This window comes from Schistocerca nitens, chromosome 4 (genome assembly GCF_023898315.1).
Source record: "Schistocerca nitens isolate TAMUIC-IGC-003100 chromosome 4, iqSchNite1.1, whole genome shotgun sequence".
NCBI lineage: Eukaryota > Metazoa > Arthropoda > Insecta > Orthoptera > Acrididae > Schistocerca > Schistocerca nitens.
In genome coordinates, this window is record NC_064617.1 from 265,542,373 (window position 1) to 265,558,669 (window position 16,297).

Below are 16,297 nucleotides of genomic sequence, written 5' to 3' on the forward strand. Positions count from 1 at the left end.
ATGGGACAGCTACTGACAAGAGTCGACGATTTTAATGTAAGCCAGGAAAAGACCATCTACAATAAATTTATTGGTCTCGGCGAGGACTATAGTCTAATGTATTTTTTATTCTGTTTTATTTTATGAATGCTGCTAATGTAGTTTTGGTAGGCTTTTTAGTGTTGTCATCTCATTAGCTGAGTTTGACAACCTGATGATAAGAGCATCTTCTCTCGAAAACATGTTTCCTTTTCGCAACAGAAGAAGCTCTTACCCTCAGTTATTTTTCTTACTTTTTGGTATTCGTGACATTTCTTTCCATTCGGACGCACTTCGACGTCGATTGGACGTGAAATCTTCACACATTCTCTGTAGTCCTCGTATTTATCAGAACAGACTGTGGAGTCTAGATGTTATAAACCATCTCGCCAAAGATCTCCTCCGGTGTACCGACCATGCTACTGGCACGACAGTAGGTATGGGCTTCAATCATTCCTACGTTGGCAGCCTGTAAGCGATATTCAATTGTTGTTAATGGAGCTGTCTGTTTGTGTTTATAATTACAACAGCTGATAGCGTATTATGTGTTTGAACGCAGCAAAAGAAACGAAGTATAACAAAAATTTGGCGAAATATAACCCATTTCATTTAATAATGTAAGCTGTGCTGCTTTCCAAACGAAAGCGACACAAAAATAAGAAATCCGTATGATCTAAGAGTAAGATAAATTTATTTTTGCATCTCTTATGATTGTGTACTTGTTTTCTGTACATCTAAAAAGGGTGTATTTGTTCTTTTGACTGTCAGCGCTTTTTAATTTGCCACATATAATTTGCTGTTATATTTCAGTGGAAAACTATACTAAGGGTAAAAATGTTGAAGAACCTCTGGAAAAGGAAAAGATTCCGATCCCCAACTTGCCAGAAAAGTTCATATGGATGCAGGTATGTATACGAATTTTCGTTGTTTGATATATTTCATGTTGTAACTTTCGATGAATTATTACCTCTTTCATGTCTTTCACTGTTAATCATAAAAAAGCAGTCGTAAGTTTAGATCTTAAACTTCATAGAGCATTATGCTTTGAGATGTTTCATTTTTGTGTGAAGTAAGGTCTGCACAATGATGATTGTTGGAGGTGCTGTGATATTATTTTCGTAAGTTTTGACGTATTTATTCACAACAATAAAAGGAACGAAGAGATGGGGGATATTTAGATTAGTAGCTTCTCTGCAGTAAAGCCCTTAGTGTGTTCTGGTGGTAGTCTGTAAATGTTATTTGACCTTTCATTTGTTGTAATTGTTCTATAGAGGATTCAGAATAAAAGAGTCGTGTGGTTATAACATGCTTCAGTTTATATTTTATGTTGCCAGGTAATCACTTAATTTCCAGCAAACAGGAGAAGGTTTTGCTTTTTTCACACTGTCTTTAGCTTGAATGAATTAATATCAAATTTCCATCTCCAAAATAAATTGGCAAAGAATGGTGTGAAGTAATGACGTAATGAATTCTGATTACAGTTTCATATGTTTAGGGTTTATAAATTCTTCTGAAAGTAATTAAATTTATTTGCATCTTTGTTTGAATTTGGCTGTGAAGTAGGGGCTATGTTAATTTCTTTTAGCCATAATCTCAAAACCCCAATGAAATGACGTTAAGCACGATACAGCACCTAGCTAGTAAGAAATTCTAAAGTGGAAAATCCAGTGTGGAATGTAACAGTATTATGAAAAGAACTGTTGCTACGTACTATATAGCAGAGATGCTGAGTCACAGATAAGCACAACAAAAGACTGCCAGAAAATGAGCTTTCGCCCAACAATGCTTTCATCAGAGATAGAAAAAACACACACACATACATGTAACTGCAGTCTTTGGCTGCCGAGGCCAGCTGCTGTAGCTCACACACATGAGACAGCCCTTCTATTGTGCCTACCTATGACTCAGTATCTCTGCTATATGGTGAGTAGTAACTATCCTTTTCATAATATTGTTAGTAAGAAATACTTCTTTTTCTGTAAGAAACATGTTTTAAAGTCACAACACTTAGTTGGAGGTTCAAGTTGAAGTAGCAATTGTACTCGCACGATCTGTTCTCAGGTGGGTAGTAACCCATATTAGTTTCATGATAGGACGACTCTCTCTCTTTTTCTTGGCCCTTATAATTTCTAGCCTGTCACTCTGCATTTTCCCAGGTGTTTGTTCAATTTTCTCCTATAGTCTGGAGTATTAGCGTTTATACTAAAAAGTTTTAGTTCTTCTCTTTTATCTTGATTGGTTGGTCTGTCTTGTACTGTGCAACCTTTAACTTGTCTAGGGACATTCCTTTCTTGTGCTTGAATATGGCTTTCTTGCTTTTTGTTAAACACCCAGCCCTAGCTTCCATAGAGCATTTCTTACAAAATAAAGTTAAAAACAATTTGAAAAACTGTGTGCCTGTTAATCACCAACATACCAGCACCAAAACTTGGTATGAATGCCAATCCAGAAAATGTAACCATGTTGATGACCTGTTTTAACAAAGCTCATCCACCTTTATAGAAATGGGCCAACAAAATCACAAGCACCTTCATTGCTCAGAAATGAGATTTACATTCATGCATTATTTTTTCAAATACAGAAATTCTGTTTTTCTCTTGAGTTAGGGTTGTGTTGACACAATGTTGGACAAACCCTGACGCTTGCTGTTTTAAGTAGTGTTTCCACTGGCAGAAAGGTATATTTGTCAGCTTACATATTAAAAAACACAAAATTTTTTCTACCGGTGCATGAAAGACAATTATTTGGTCCATATTCCTATTATCTGTATCTGATGTGGCGTGTTTGATGGTAGCAACTAAAATGCAGTAACTCCTCCTGTCTGTACCTTGTTCTGAATTGTTATGAGATGTACATAGCTAGTAACATCAAGGCAAGTTTAAGGTTATGCATCATATTTTTGTTGAAATGTTTTTTATTTCCATCTGAGAGTAATATTTGAAGATAATGTTTAGTAAAATTTTACTTCATGAATTCAATCAATCATAGGTGCACTCAGATCTCGGAGCCATTATGACAAACCTGTGCCAAGATACTAAAACTGCCTGTTGCAGTTGACTTCTGTTAGTTATAATCACATAGCAATGATAAATCACTGTAGAAAAGGGAGTGCTGGAACAAAAACGGAAGTGAGGTGGGGAGGGGGGGGGGGGGGGCTGCAGCCTTGGATAGCCACATATGCTATGGTCAGTTTCTCAGATTTTGGTTTGGAATGGCCTTGGGAATAAGTGTGCAAAAATTGTTGCACAGTTTAGCACTTAAGATTGCTGTGTCTGCAGCATCTTCGCACAGAACTTGAACACAAACTCAAACGGAAACCTTGCAAAGTGACGATAGTGCATTGACTGACAAAGTTGGTTGCTGATTGGTAGTATCTGTGCTGCAGCTGGCTGTTACAGTCTTTACCTTATGGGAGGCTGATTCAGAAATGATTTTTTCTGATGAAGTGTGGCTGCATTTATCTGGATACATTAGAGATCTGAAGATTCTCATCAGTTGCGTAAGAGCCTCCCTCTAATGTAGAAACAGAAGTGTAGCATGTAATTACTGGAACACAAATTATTGGACTGTTCTTTTCCCAACAGTCTTAAATTCTGTGAGGTCTGTGTACAATATGCTGTAACACCCTCTCTTTCTTTTGTTTTTCCCCCCCAGAGCACTAACTAGTAACGAAAAGTATTATCAGTCTGCTTCTCCAGCAACACAGGTTTTATTGAAAACAAATTATCGAAAAATAAATTACAGTCTCACTGTGTTTTAATTAAACAGTAATAAACCTTCTTGAGATGGATATCTTGAACAACTCTGAAGATTTACTGGATAACTGAGACATTATTATTGGAGAACACTGTAAGTTTATCCCACTGGAAAGCCCTCTAAAACAAACCGCTTCCTCAGTGCACTCGTAACAGACACAAATTGCGATCAAACGGAGAATGGAGACACACCACATTACGAAAACAGGCATGTCCATGCGCAAGACAAATGGCGACTTTCAGACATAACAAAGCCCAAATCAGTGTCCAGAAAATAGCCAAGTATCACAAAGTCATTGTAAATAAGTGCACCAGAGAGCAGGTAGTACACACTAAGGAAGCTGAGAACAGTGATACTGAGACTGTCCATGGCAGTCCTTAAATCCACCTCTATTGTTTATCCATGTAACCTGGTGCCGACAGGTGTATCACAACATGCCGCATCTAGCAATTATGTCAACTAATCCTTTGTTACATATGGTGGGATAAGATGCCTCTCTGCTGAATCAGCCCATACAGTCAGAACTATTGTGATGGTGGGCCAGAGTAGTGGCTAGCTGCTGATTCGTGAGTCGACTGCGTGTCTGATTAGACCCAACACAAATTGCAGGTCATCCTGTTCATCCTCCAGGTCTGGATCCATAGGGGCGATGGATGATGGTTGGAGAATCAGGAATGCCAGTTGTCCACAGCCTGGGATGTCATCCTGGAAATGAACCCTACATTTCCTTTTTTGCAGTCTTTGGAGTGGATGAGGTGGCTCCATTGCCTCAAGGTGTGGCCACCAGGACCAGCCTGCTGGCCAGAGATGGAGCCACGTATTCAGCCAGTTGAATGTCTGAATGTGTGTGCCCAGATGCCACTTTAACAGTTGTACAACTACTTCTAGTATTGATGGAGACTGCAATGAATCTAGGAAGGAACAGTGAGGATGTCCATGCAAAAGTTCCATTGGGCTGCAATAATTGTACAGTGTTGCTTAATGTGAGAATAAAAAGGAGATCAGTGCAGAATCGATAGGAGTGGATGTCAAGATTTTTCCACCTGCATCTTAAACATTCTCACAAAATGTTCTGCCGTGTCACTAGACACCCATTGAAAATTGGGTGTGGTAATATGCTTAATCCCTTTCTGGGTGCAAAACTCTTGAAAACTCACAAATGTAAACTGGACCTTTATCGGTGACTAGTGTTCAGGAAGCTCTTTCAACAGAAAAAATAATTGTGTTGTCCTTAGTTGTGGGGTCCTGCCCACTTGTCTCGTATGGGGGTGCCTAAAGGATGCTGTGTTCTCGGATTGCTATACAACAATTCTAGCAAATCACATTAATAGTTGTTATTACAAAAAAGTAGGGTGACAATACTTAATTTTGAATTTACAGTGGTGTCGCAAGTGATGGGCAACATGCAGACAAGTAATGTTCTTCGCTATAGACAATGTCCAAGTAAGCAATTGATATGGATCATTACTAACTGCTATCGTAGACTGGGTCTAGTACTGTCTAATACTGTACAATATTATGCAGCCGAGGCTGGCAGGAGCGGCACTTATATTCTCTTCGGCTAGAGGGCACTCCTGTTGTGGTGCGGTCCTTGTTAGCGGGCTATTGGCTGATGTCGTCTCACTGCCTTCTTTGCTCTTGAGATCTTCTTCTTCGTGCTAGCACTTGTCGATACGCCGGAACATCAGTCATATTTTCTGTCATGTTCTGTTGTATTTATATTACATGTTGGCAATGAGAATACATATCTATTAAAATCAACCACAAGTCCCATGGTACTGACCTGCAAAATCCTCATGCACTAGATCCCAGAGCTGAGTAGATACAAGCCCCGGCTGGTAATTTGAGCTGATGCCGCTTGCTGTCACTGATAAGCCTGATATTGTTGAGCCACTTGCACAGTATCCTCTTCTATGCATGGTAAATATACATAACACTAGGCAAGGTTCTTCATTCTGGAAATGCCCCAGCGGAATTGATGCAGGAGTTGCAATATACACGAGCTTAGGACCTCTGGAGTTGCTACTTGTTACTGGTGGGTATCCTGAGTCAACAACAGAATGCCTTTGACAAGAATAAACGGCATGGCATTGTGGAGAGAAAAAAAGAAAAACAATGAAATTCCATGCCAGCTGTCGAAGGAAGAACATGCGGCCAGCAGGACTGTACAAACTATCAAACCCGACTCAAGATTGGATGCTTATATATGACTGCTGCAACATCTCTGAAAGTGATGGTAATTTGATAAGAAAAGATGACTGTCTTGTAAGCTCTATGTCTGTGCAGGTAACTTTGGCTTGAGTTCAAATATCGACAACAATAGCTTACAATGAGTGACTAGATAAAATTAGTTGCCATACAGGAAAATGCAAAACTTTTGGTTAGAAAATACAATTGCCAATGCTTCCTTGCCTACTTTTGAATAGTTTTCTTATGCCATGGTCAGTAGCTTAAGATAGGAATGCAATTGGCCTTTCAGAACCATCTGGGTATATAAATGATAGAACAAAAGTGATGTATGGTGACTTGTCTGTGCCCAACATAGATAGGAAATGATGTTGATACAGGGTTAGGCAATTAGCAGTTTGGAGATTACTTCAGTTTAAGAAATGGTTGTTGGCATTCTGTGGATCACTGTAAAGGAATCCCTTTTTCTTCGCAGTTGATTCAATGGATGGGCTTTCTTTACAGTCTGGAAGTAAATCAGGCATAATGCATAATTTTCATGTTGGTATATAGAAAACAGTTGCCCCATTCTGTGACATATGAGGCCTTACTGGCCGAGGGTACATTCTGTATACTAAATAGAAGGCTGAAAGAAGGAGCATTTGGACAAATTACACGTTAACCGGTCTTTCAAAACAACTGAAAATATTTCCTGTAGATTCAGTATATTCTCTTCCTGAGTTCTTCCTCTTACAACTAAATCATCCGGATAATTGATCCATTGTGGAATGTTGGCAATAGTTTTGCTAAGTTTTGCTCTGGTTGAGGCACAATGAGAACACAGCCCATGTAAACAGTGTATAACAGTTTTATTTGAAAGTACATAAATCAAAATACAGTAGAGTCCCATTAATCCGAACTAATTGGGACCGGGCCTTGTTCAGATTACCGATTTGTTGGGATTAGCCGGAATTATGGTGAGAATTTCTAGAGTGAAGTATACCAAGCAGATAAGTAGGTACACCATAGTAACAAATGGGAACAATGGCTCACTCTCACTCCCTGCCCTTGTTGTTGTGCATTGTTGAGATCTTTGTAGTGTCTGAGATCAGTGCACTGCCAGCTGGCTCACAAAGGGCTTGGTTATGTTAGTTATCGATCACTGGCATGTGTAACAGTTGTATTGTATTTGTTTGGGTGTAGTGGTGTACATATTTTCCTCATGGGTGAATGGAAAAATACAACTTTAACCCTCAGAGAAAAACTGAATGCTTTGAAGCAGATAGATAATGGTGAGAATGTATATAAACTGGCAGCGGAACTGGGTGTTGGTAAAGCAACCATTTGTGATTGGAAGAAGAACTGAGTGAAGCTTGAACAGTCCTTGCAACGTCTTCGGAAAAAACACTTGAAATTCGGCAGACTCTGAAACGGTCCCAGTATGATAAAGTGGATGAAGCTCTTTTCCTTTGGTTTATGCAGGAAAGAGAAAGAGGAACTCCTTTGAGTGGAGCAGTGGTTCAGGAGAAGGCTGTTTACCTGAACAAATTAATGATTGGTGATGAGTCTCTTAGTGCAAGTACGGGTTGGTTGGACAGATTCAAAAAAGTCTTAGAATCCATGAGCTAACGATTACTGGATAGAAGTTTTTTTCTGACTGTGATGCAGTGAAGGAATATTTGGATGAGTTTGAAAAAATTAGAGAGGGGAAGTATTCTCCCCTTAATTTTAGGGCATTGCCAACAAAAAGCCTGGCATCAAAAGCAGAAGACCATGCTCCTGGTTTTAAAATGTGCAAAGATCATCTGACTTCATTAGCATGCAGCAATGCTGCTGGTAATCACAAGCTACCATTAATGCTGATCGGCAAATCTGCTGGGTCCATAGCTTTTAAAATCTGCAACATGAAGTCCCTTCCCCTATATTATTGAGACCAGAAAAAGCATGGATGGATGGTAAGCTGTTCAAAGAATGGTTTCACGGCCAGTTTGTTCCCTCTGTTTGGCAGTTTTCTAAGGAAAATCATTTGGCTCCCGGTGCAATCCTTTTGATTAATAATGCGCCATCTCACCCCAGCACTGACGAATTATGTGATGGAGAAATTGTGGCAAAGTTTTTGCCGCCTAATGTTACACGACTTCTACAGCTAATGTACCAGGGCGTATGCAAACATTAAAACTGATTTACAGAAAAAATTTTTAAGAATGATTATCCAAGATGATAGCATTCCTTCAGTGGACAAAATAAAAAAAGGCATGGCAAAATATTTCAGAAAATACTCTGAAAAAATCGTGGAGAAAACTGTGGACATCTCTTGAATTTCAGGACAACCTAGTTGAAAATGAAGAGGAAAATCTACTACAAATGATACAGACAAACAGTGGATGTGAAGAAGCTAGTGAAGGAATTGTAGATGAGTAGATGGCAATGGATGAGGCATGTGTGGAGGACTTTACTGACACTGATTTAGTTGCTGCTGTGACTCGAGACCTGGAAGAAGTGGACTACTGTGACAGAAGTGACAATGAGCCTGAAGGCAACTAAGGAGAGCTGGCACTATGTTATTTGGAGCAACAGCCCACTGCTACACCTGCTGATTTGATGTTTATGAGACGATGGTGCAACTATGCATCATACAGTAGACTGTCTTCGCCAAAAAGCAATGACTGAGTTTTTGTCATCTAAAGAGTAGGGATAAAATGTCTGCTGTATTTTAGTAAGTTTGACAGCTTTTCTTTCATTGTTATGCATTGCTTAAACCTAATGCTTTCTTGCCAATTTTTCTCATACATGTTTACTGCACTGTGTAAATTGAAATAGTGTGTATGTACAGCAGTTTACCGTACTGTTTTCCATTCTTAGACTAACATTTTTCTCGTTTGGGTTAACTGAACGTTCATATTACCGGGGTTCGGATTAGTGGGACTATGCTGTTCTCCCTTGAGGCAGCCCACAGCTCTTTTGTGTGGTACATGTGTAGCGCGCATTGGGCCCCGTGGTATTGCAGCATATCTTCTCTCATGTGATACATTCCTTTCCACATATCCACTCCTCATCCTGGCTCCTCTCCCTCCTGCCCCTCCCCCCTTTCTCCCTTGGGTTTTGTGTTTCTTTTTATGATCCAGCTATTCCCTCAGTTCCGCCATTCTTTTATGGTCTTGTGTTTCCACAGTCCCTTATTTTTCTGATCCCCCTTCGGGTTTGACCTCACTTTTCTAAATGGTTTCTGTAGTGTAAGCCATTAGCGTCTCTGGCATGGGTTCCTTCCCCACTTCTTTCCTGATGTAACCAACCCACCACCCGCCCCAGCATGGTAAGCAGTCCGCGTGGTGGGACTGTTATATACCCATTTGGCTGAGCCCCCTGACAACACAGGGATCACATTTCTGATATGTGTGCTGTCACCTCCTTGTGTATGCCTCCGAGTCATTGCTCATGGTTTTGTGACATCAGAACTCCTGGCAACGACTGCTGTGCCAGGTGGCACTTGCTGCATCTGGATGGCACCCTTGGGGTGTGCCCCTGACCAGGCCGGGACTGTTGAAGACCCGCTAGTAGGACTTGATCTCTGACTCCTCATCACTGGAGTCTCCATACACTTTAGTGTGGCACATTGCATTTTCTCAGCCATTGATCTTCCCATCTGTAGCCATAGACTCCTCCCCATTGTTCAGTGGGGAGTTCACAATGGTTTGAGTGGCAGTGATTGTTTATCGATCATCTTATTTTTTCTTCAGCATCACTCACCTGGATGCCCTCCGAGGTGGGCCTTTACTATTGCAAATTGGGATGCTTTTTCCTTGGCTGCCATCCCAACCACTCCACCACACGACAGCATTGATAAGTCCATATGGAGTTTGACCAATGCCGTTCTTCCGGCAGCTGCTTCAGTGATCCCCTCTTCCGCAAGTTCTCCCTGATGGCAGATGGATGGTGGATGAGCCTGATGGCAGATGGATGGTGGATGAGGACCTCCCCCCCCCACTCCCAATATATATATATATATATATATATATATATATATATATATATAACAAAGATGACGTGACTTACCAAATGAAAGTGCTGGCAGGTCGACAGACACACAAACATACACACAAAATTCAAGCTTTCGCAACAAACTGTTGCCTCATCAGGAAAGAGGGGAAGGAGAGGGAAAGTCGAAAGGATGTGGGTTTTAAGGGAGAGGGTAAGGAGTCATTCCAATCCCGGGAGCGGAAAGACTTACCTTAGGGGGAAAAAAAGGACACGTATACACTCGCGCGCGCGCGCGCACACACACACACACACACACACACACACACACACACACACACACACACACACATATCCATGTGTGTGCGAGTGTATACCTGTCCTTTTTTCCCCCTAAGGTAAGTCTTTCCGCTCCCGGGATTGGAATGACTCCTTACCCTCTCCCTTAAAACCCACATCCTTTCGACTTTCCCTCTCCTTCCCTCTTTCCTGATGAGGCAACAGTTTGTTGCGAAAGCTTGAATTTTGTGTGTATGTTTGTTTGTGTGTCTGTCGACCTGCCAGCACTTTCATTTGGTAAGTCACATCATCTTTGTTTTTAGATATATTTTTCCTACGTGGAATGTTTCCCTATATATATTTTGTGGCTGTTAAAGACTGCTGTCTTGCCCTCCAACACTACAAATGGCATCCACCTCTTGGTCTTTAAATGGCTTTGTGCCCACACCTATTATCTTCTTAAACATCAGAAACATATTTGTTGGGAACGATATGTCACCGCCGTTGAGTTGCACACTCCCTCTTTTCAGTTATGAGCAAAGATCAGGTGCATTTTTGGCCACCGTCCTTCTACAGATGTCCTGGGAACTTCCCTGAATGGTGTTATTCTCACCAACTCAGACTCTGTTGCTGATCATTTTGCCTGGCATTTCATTGAGGCTTCAGCATCAGTCCACTATCTGCCCACGTTCCATCTTCTCAGACACTGTCTGGAACAACTCCCTTTATCTTGCATTCCCCATCATTTGGAGCCTTACAATGTCCCATTTAGTGAATGAGAACCCGCCAGAACTCTTACGGCTTTTTGAGCGGACCAGGTGCACAAGTGAATACTTCAACACTTATCGGTGGCTAGCAAACATAATGTATTCGCCATTTTTAACTGTCTCTATAGGGGAGGATTCTCTTCCCAGTTTTGGGAAAGTTTCATTATTCCAGTTTTAAAATAGGGTAAACCACCTCTTCAGATGGACAGCTATCATCCAATCAGTTTAACAAGTGTGCTCTGCAAGTTACTTAACCCTAGGACCACTAAGCTCGGATCTGTCACATGGATGCCTGAGGGGAGGGGAGGGGGGGGGCAAAAATAGCCCCCACATTCTTTTCACTTTTTAACATTTTCTTTGTTTGTTTTGTTTTGTTTTGATTATTTAATGAACTAGGAATTTCTTTATTAGGTTGCAACACACTTTCCATATTTATTAGGAACATTATAACATATACAAACACAATAAATAAAGTAATGAATATGACAAATATTATTATATTTTTATCATGAAACTAACACTTTCATATACATTAGACTTACATTAAGAAATCATAAAAGAATTTACAATACCAAACTACAGATAAGAATACAGAAAATCGAAGTCAGAAATTACAATTGAGTTTTTCCTTAAAATAATGTACAATACCAAACCACAAATAAGAAAACAGGAAATCAAAGTCAGAAATTACAGTTGAGTTTTTCCTTCCTACTCACTTTCACTTTCAATTTCACAACCTTTGTGTATGATTGTTTTTGCAGAGAGAGTGGAAAACACATACTTGGAGCACTTGCAACAAACTATAGACACTTTTGTCATCTTGCCTTTTTCCTTCTTAGAGTTTTTACTCCTCAAACAGGTGTGACATCTTCCTCTTGAATAAAATTCACCTGATTGAACAGTTGCAGTAATGCTGGGTAGCATTTTCCCTAGAACACTTTCCATTGCAGAGATCATAGGCTTTTGTAAGCCCGTGATATTCTTTGCTCTCTCTTCCACAGCTGGCCTAACGATCTGTTGACCTAATTCCAGCAGATACAGCCTTCTTACATTATTCTTCCTTTTATTCCAGTTTGGGTTGTTTATCATGAAAATTGTTCCAGCACTGAGACAGGCAATATCTATCAAGGTGAAAAAGAGAGATAGTGGCCACCTTCTTGTCCTTCATTTTACTGAATGATACGTCATTTGATCAATGCTGTCTATGCCCCTTTGGTTTCATTGTAGTAGAGATTGATGTTTGTCTTATCATTGTGTTGTGTGGAAAGAAGTGGGCAATTTGGAGATGTATGAAACCAAGCCAACTGGTGCATTGCCTATTTTCGGATCTGTGAATAAGAACTTAGAGGAATATAGCTCTCGACCCTGTGTCTCCTTTAGCTGTTCTGGTGTGTGTTTTCTGTTACTCTTCAATGTTCCCACCAAAGTTAACTTGTCATCATTGTAAAGTTCCTCGGGTAGGTCTATGGATGTGCAGTAACGATCTGTTGGTATATTTCGTCCACTTCCTACCAGTAGATTCACTAGGCATCTAACAACTGCCTTTGCACTCCGTTGCTCGGCAGGTCGTTCATCCTTCCCTGCAAGGACCTCCATTTTTAGAACATACCGGGAGTGTGCATCTGATAACATCCTAACCAATATGCCATACTTCCCAGGCTTGTCTTTCATAAAGACCTAAAAGAGATATCTTCCTCAAAATAGGGAGCGCATTTCATCGATCATTAGATCTGCACATGGTATGTAGTACCTTACAAACATTTCATCAATTCTGTCGAAAACTCACGAAGGGAGCAAAACTTATCCTTCTTTCGTCTTTCGGTTCTTGTTTCTTTATCATCAAATCTAATCAGGCACAGAAGTTCTCCACATCGAATACGATTCATTGTAGTTATGTAGATATTCTTTCCCAGTACTTTCCCCCATAAGTCATCAAGAGCAGTCTGGTGTCATCATTTGTGCCCACGAGTGTCAAAATACCAATGAAGGCATACATTTCTCCTGTGGTTGTAAGTTTTAAGTTCTTATTACAAGCTTCTTGGTTTGCATAGTCCACAATAATCTTCATTATTTCGGGAGTTATAAACTTTGTGAAAGATTCTGACACACTAAAGGTCAAGCCTTCATGAGTCAAACCTTCACGAAAATTCACTATATTTTGTACTGACCTGAGTACTTGCCTTGGAGACGCAGTAATATAGTCCCTACCGCTTTTTTCTGTAACAATGATGCTGGAAGCATCTGCATGCTGTTTATCAGGGGATGAGTTCAGTGGACTTGACTCATTTTCCGTTGCTGTGTCACTATCATATGTCACAACTGTATCATCTTCTTCTGGATCACTTTCATCACCTCCATTTGCTTTATTTATTATAGCTGACACCTCTTCATCTGTGAGAAACCTCTGATACTAACGAGACGATTTATTAGAACTACGAGTAACGTACAACTGCTCGAACAACAAAGGAGATTTATTTCAAAACAACAATGGCAACACAACACAATACAGTCAGAAACTGCATTTTTTCCTGCCATATTGAGAAATATTTTAATGAGAAAAGTTGTGTCACTGATGTCTAAGGGGGGGGGGGGGGGGGGGGCAACAATTGCCCACACTTAAATTAAATATAATAGACAGATTTAAATAATTCACAGAAATTATAAAACCATGACAGCCATACTCTAGATATTTTTCTACAACTATCTAAATTCTCGTTTCTTCACTCCAACATAGATATATTCCACAAATAAAACAAATATTGTGGGCAATTTTTGCCACCTCCCCCCACTTAGTGATGCTAGGGTTAAGCATATGGTGAGTCTAAGGCTGTATTGGATCCTTGTGTCCTGAGACATTCTGGCTTCAACCCAGGGTGGTTTTTGCCATGGCTGCTGTACTCCAGATAATTTAGTTCATCTGGAGCCTGCTATCTGAACGGCTTTTGCCCAGTGTCAGCACCTTGTTACAGTCTTCTTCGATCTGCATAAAGCTTATGAAGCCACATGGTGCCACCACATACTTGCCACCTTATGTGTGTGGGACTCAACTCCCGATTTTTATCCAGATCTTTCTTTCACATCGCACTTTCAGATACAGGTTGGCATCTCCCGTAGCACCTCCCATCTGCAGGAGAATGGGGTCCTGTTTTGAGTGTCCCTCTCTTGTTAGTGGTTATCAATGGCCTAGTAGGATCTGTGGGGGCATACTGTGTCCCCTTCTTCGCATACTGACGACTTTTAGATTGCTTTTTGTTTGTCCGTGATGGACATAGCTGAATGCAGCGTTATAGATACGGAGATGTGCGTCCCACAACGGTGGCCCAGTCTGTGGTTATGATCGCCCCTGCATCTAGTCCCTTTTTTCAGAACTCCAGCTTTCCCTTCTATCACATCTTCTGTGGGCCTGCTCATGTACGCCTCTGTGGTGCATCCCCCATCCACAGCCCTGTCCTGACCTATCAAAAGCTCCAAAAGCCTCAGCTCGACCTGAAGCCCTCCCCACCAGTTCTTCTCCATTCTCGGCATGTTTCAGAGGTCAAAAATCAGTCACACTGGCTTTCATTACATTCATGTGGGATGTTATGAACTTTGCTACTTGCTGGATGGCTGCAGTGTTTTTGCTGCAGAGCTGGTAGCCATCTCTTGTGCTCTTGAACATATCCGTTGCTGCGCTAATGAGTCCGTCTTCATCTGTAGCAGGAAACTGCCCAACTTTCATTGTGGTGCCCATTTGCTGGTGGTCTGTGTTTTTCTGGAGTGTCCATCCTAACCTTTTGTCTGCTAATGTAACTCATTTGAGTTTAGGCCACGTGGTGTACCATTGCTGTGAGAAGGGTTACCGCTCTGTAGGACTTATGGCCCATACACACAAAGTTAACTGTGGAAGTTTATGAAAGATCTTTGATACACTAGCAGTGACAAAAGGTAACGTCTGATATTTACAGAAGTCATGAGTGGTATTTGATATTATTATGGCTTTAGAAGCTTCATCCAAATGAGGTTGAAAGTAAGCTTCTAAAATATCGAACTTGGAGAAATACTGACCACTTGCCAATTTTGACAATATTTCATCAGGAGGTAGAAGGGGGTACGAGTCCACATTTGAGGAGTGTTCATCATATTTTTGAGGTCCCCACAGAGGCATAACACACCATCTGGTTTGCAAACAGTGAGCAAAGGTGATGCCAGTCTGTCCTAAGGAATCTGGGACCTCTAAGGAATCCAGTTTTACTTTCATTCCACCTGGCTAAACGTGTCGGACAGGCTTTGAATTAGAACTTCAGCACCAGCAGCCCTTTGAAAATAAAGTGAGCAAGAAAATTAGTTATTGCCAGGCCTGGAGTAAACAAAGGAGCAAACTGGAGAGACGAATGTGGATTGGGTGTGAATTGCTTGCACAGAGTGTTGAAGAGAACACCCAAATGCTGTATATCCAATAAACTTTATTTCTCTAAAATGTTTGGTTTGTCCACTAGATATGTAGTAGTTGTCAAACAAGTTCATTTAACTATGAAGAAATGCCAACACATGGTCAGGGAGCACTTTATATTGACTGACACCTTCTTGATGGATGTAGATAAGAAAGTGAAGAAGCTATTTTGGATGAAAAGTCATTGTGCCACCACTTCTTTCATCCAGTGGTCAGCTGTTTCAAAAAGTAAAAGAGAGAAAATAGCATTTGGCTAGGTGTATTAAAACACAAACCGTGCTTTGCCAGTACAAGTGCTGAAGTGCTAAATGAGGAGCTCAAAAATGCTGATCCCTAACCCATGTTGATCATAGCTAAGATCATTGATTCAATTTTTTGTCTTGTAAAGAAGATAACTACATACAATGAACAACACATCTTTCTTTATATGAGAATACCAAAAGGGGTAGAAGTATTGTAACAAGAATTTGAAAACAGGATGTACTAAAGTATTTTTAATATTGTGAATTCCCCCTCCCCCCTCCTCCACCCCCCAACCACCCCAAACCAATGAACTTGCTCTTGTGGGCTGGCTTGCATGCCTCGACAATGCAAATATCTGTATTATATGTGTAACAACATAGGAAGGATGTCATGAAGAGGGGACCCTTGATCTTTCCAGTAGTTGCAGGGAGAACTGCCGTGATGTTTGGCTGAAAAATCCTTACAGCATTAGCCAGTACATCTGTACTGTGTTTATATTTGTAGCCAAGGTAGACATAAAGCCAACCTTCCTCCCACTCCAACCCATAGTAGTAAAAGTTTACATGCCTACTTGTGCCACAGACTAAAAAAGTGTTCGATGAGATGAAATAAAATATTTTGCAAATTAAAGAAGACAAATATTCAAATGTAATGGGAGATGGTA

At 40.6% G+C, this 16,297-nt stretch overlaps 1 protein-coding gene across 2 annotated transcripts in view; it reads left to right on the top strand.

Annotated features, from left to right (window-relative positions):
- The first annotated feature begins 498 nt into the window (after positions 1-498).
- LOC126251340 (ribonuclease P protein subunit p25-like protein) overlaps positions 499-16,297 on the top strand; it is a 58,637-nt gene continuing 42,838 nt past the window's right edge. Inside the window, exons 1-2 of one of the 2 annotated variants that reach the window (XM_049951700.1) lie at positions 499-697; positions 829-923. In XM_049951700.1, coding sequence (XP_049807657.1) covers position 697; positions 829-923 — 96 coding nt within the window. In that variant the 5' untranslated portion in view covers positions 499-696. The remainder of the gene's footprint in view (positions 698-828; positions 924-16,297) is intronic. The other variant, XM_049951701.1, reaches the window with a different exon arrangement.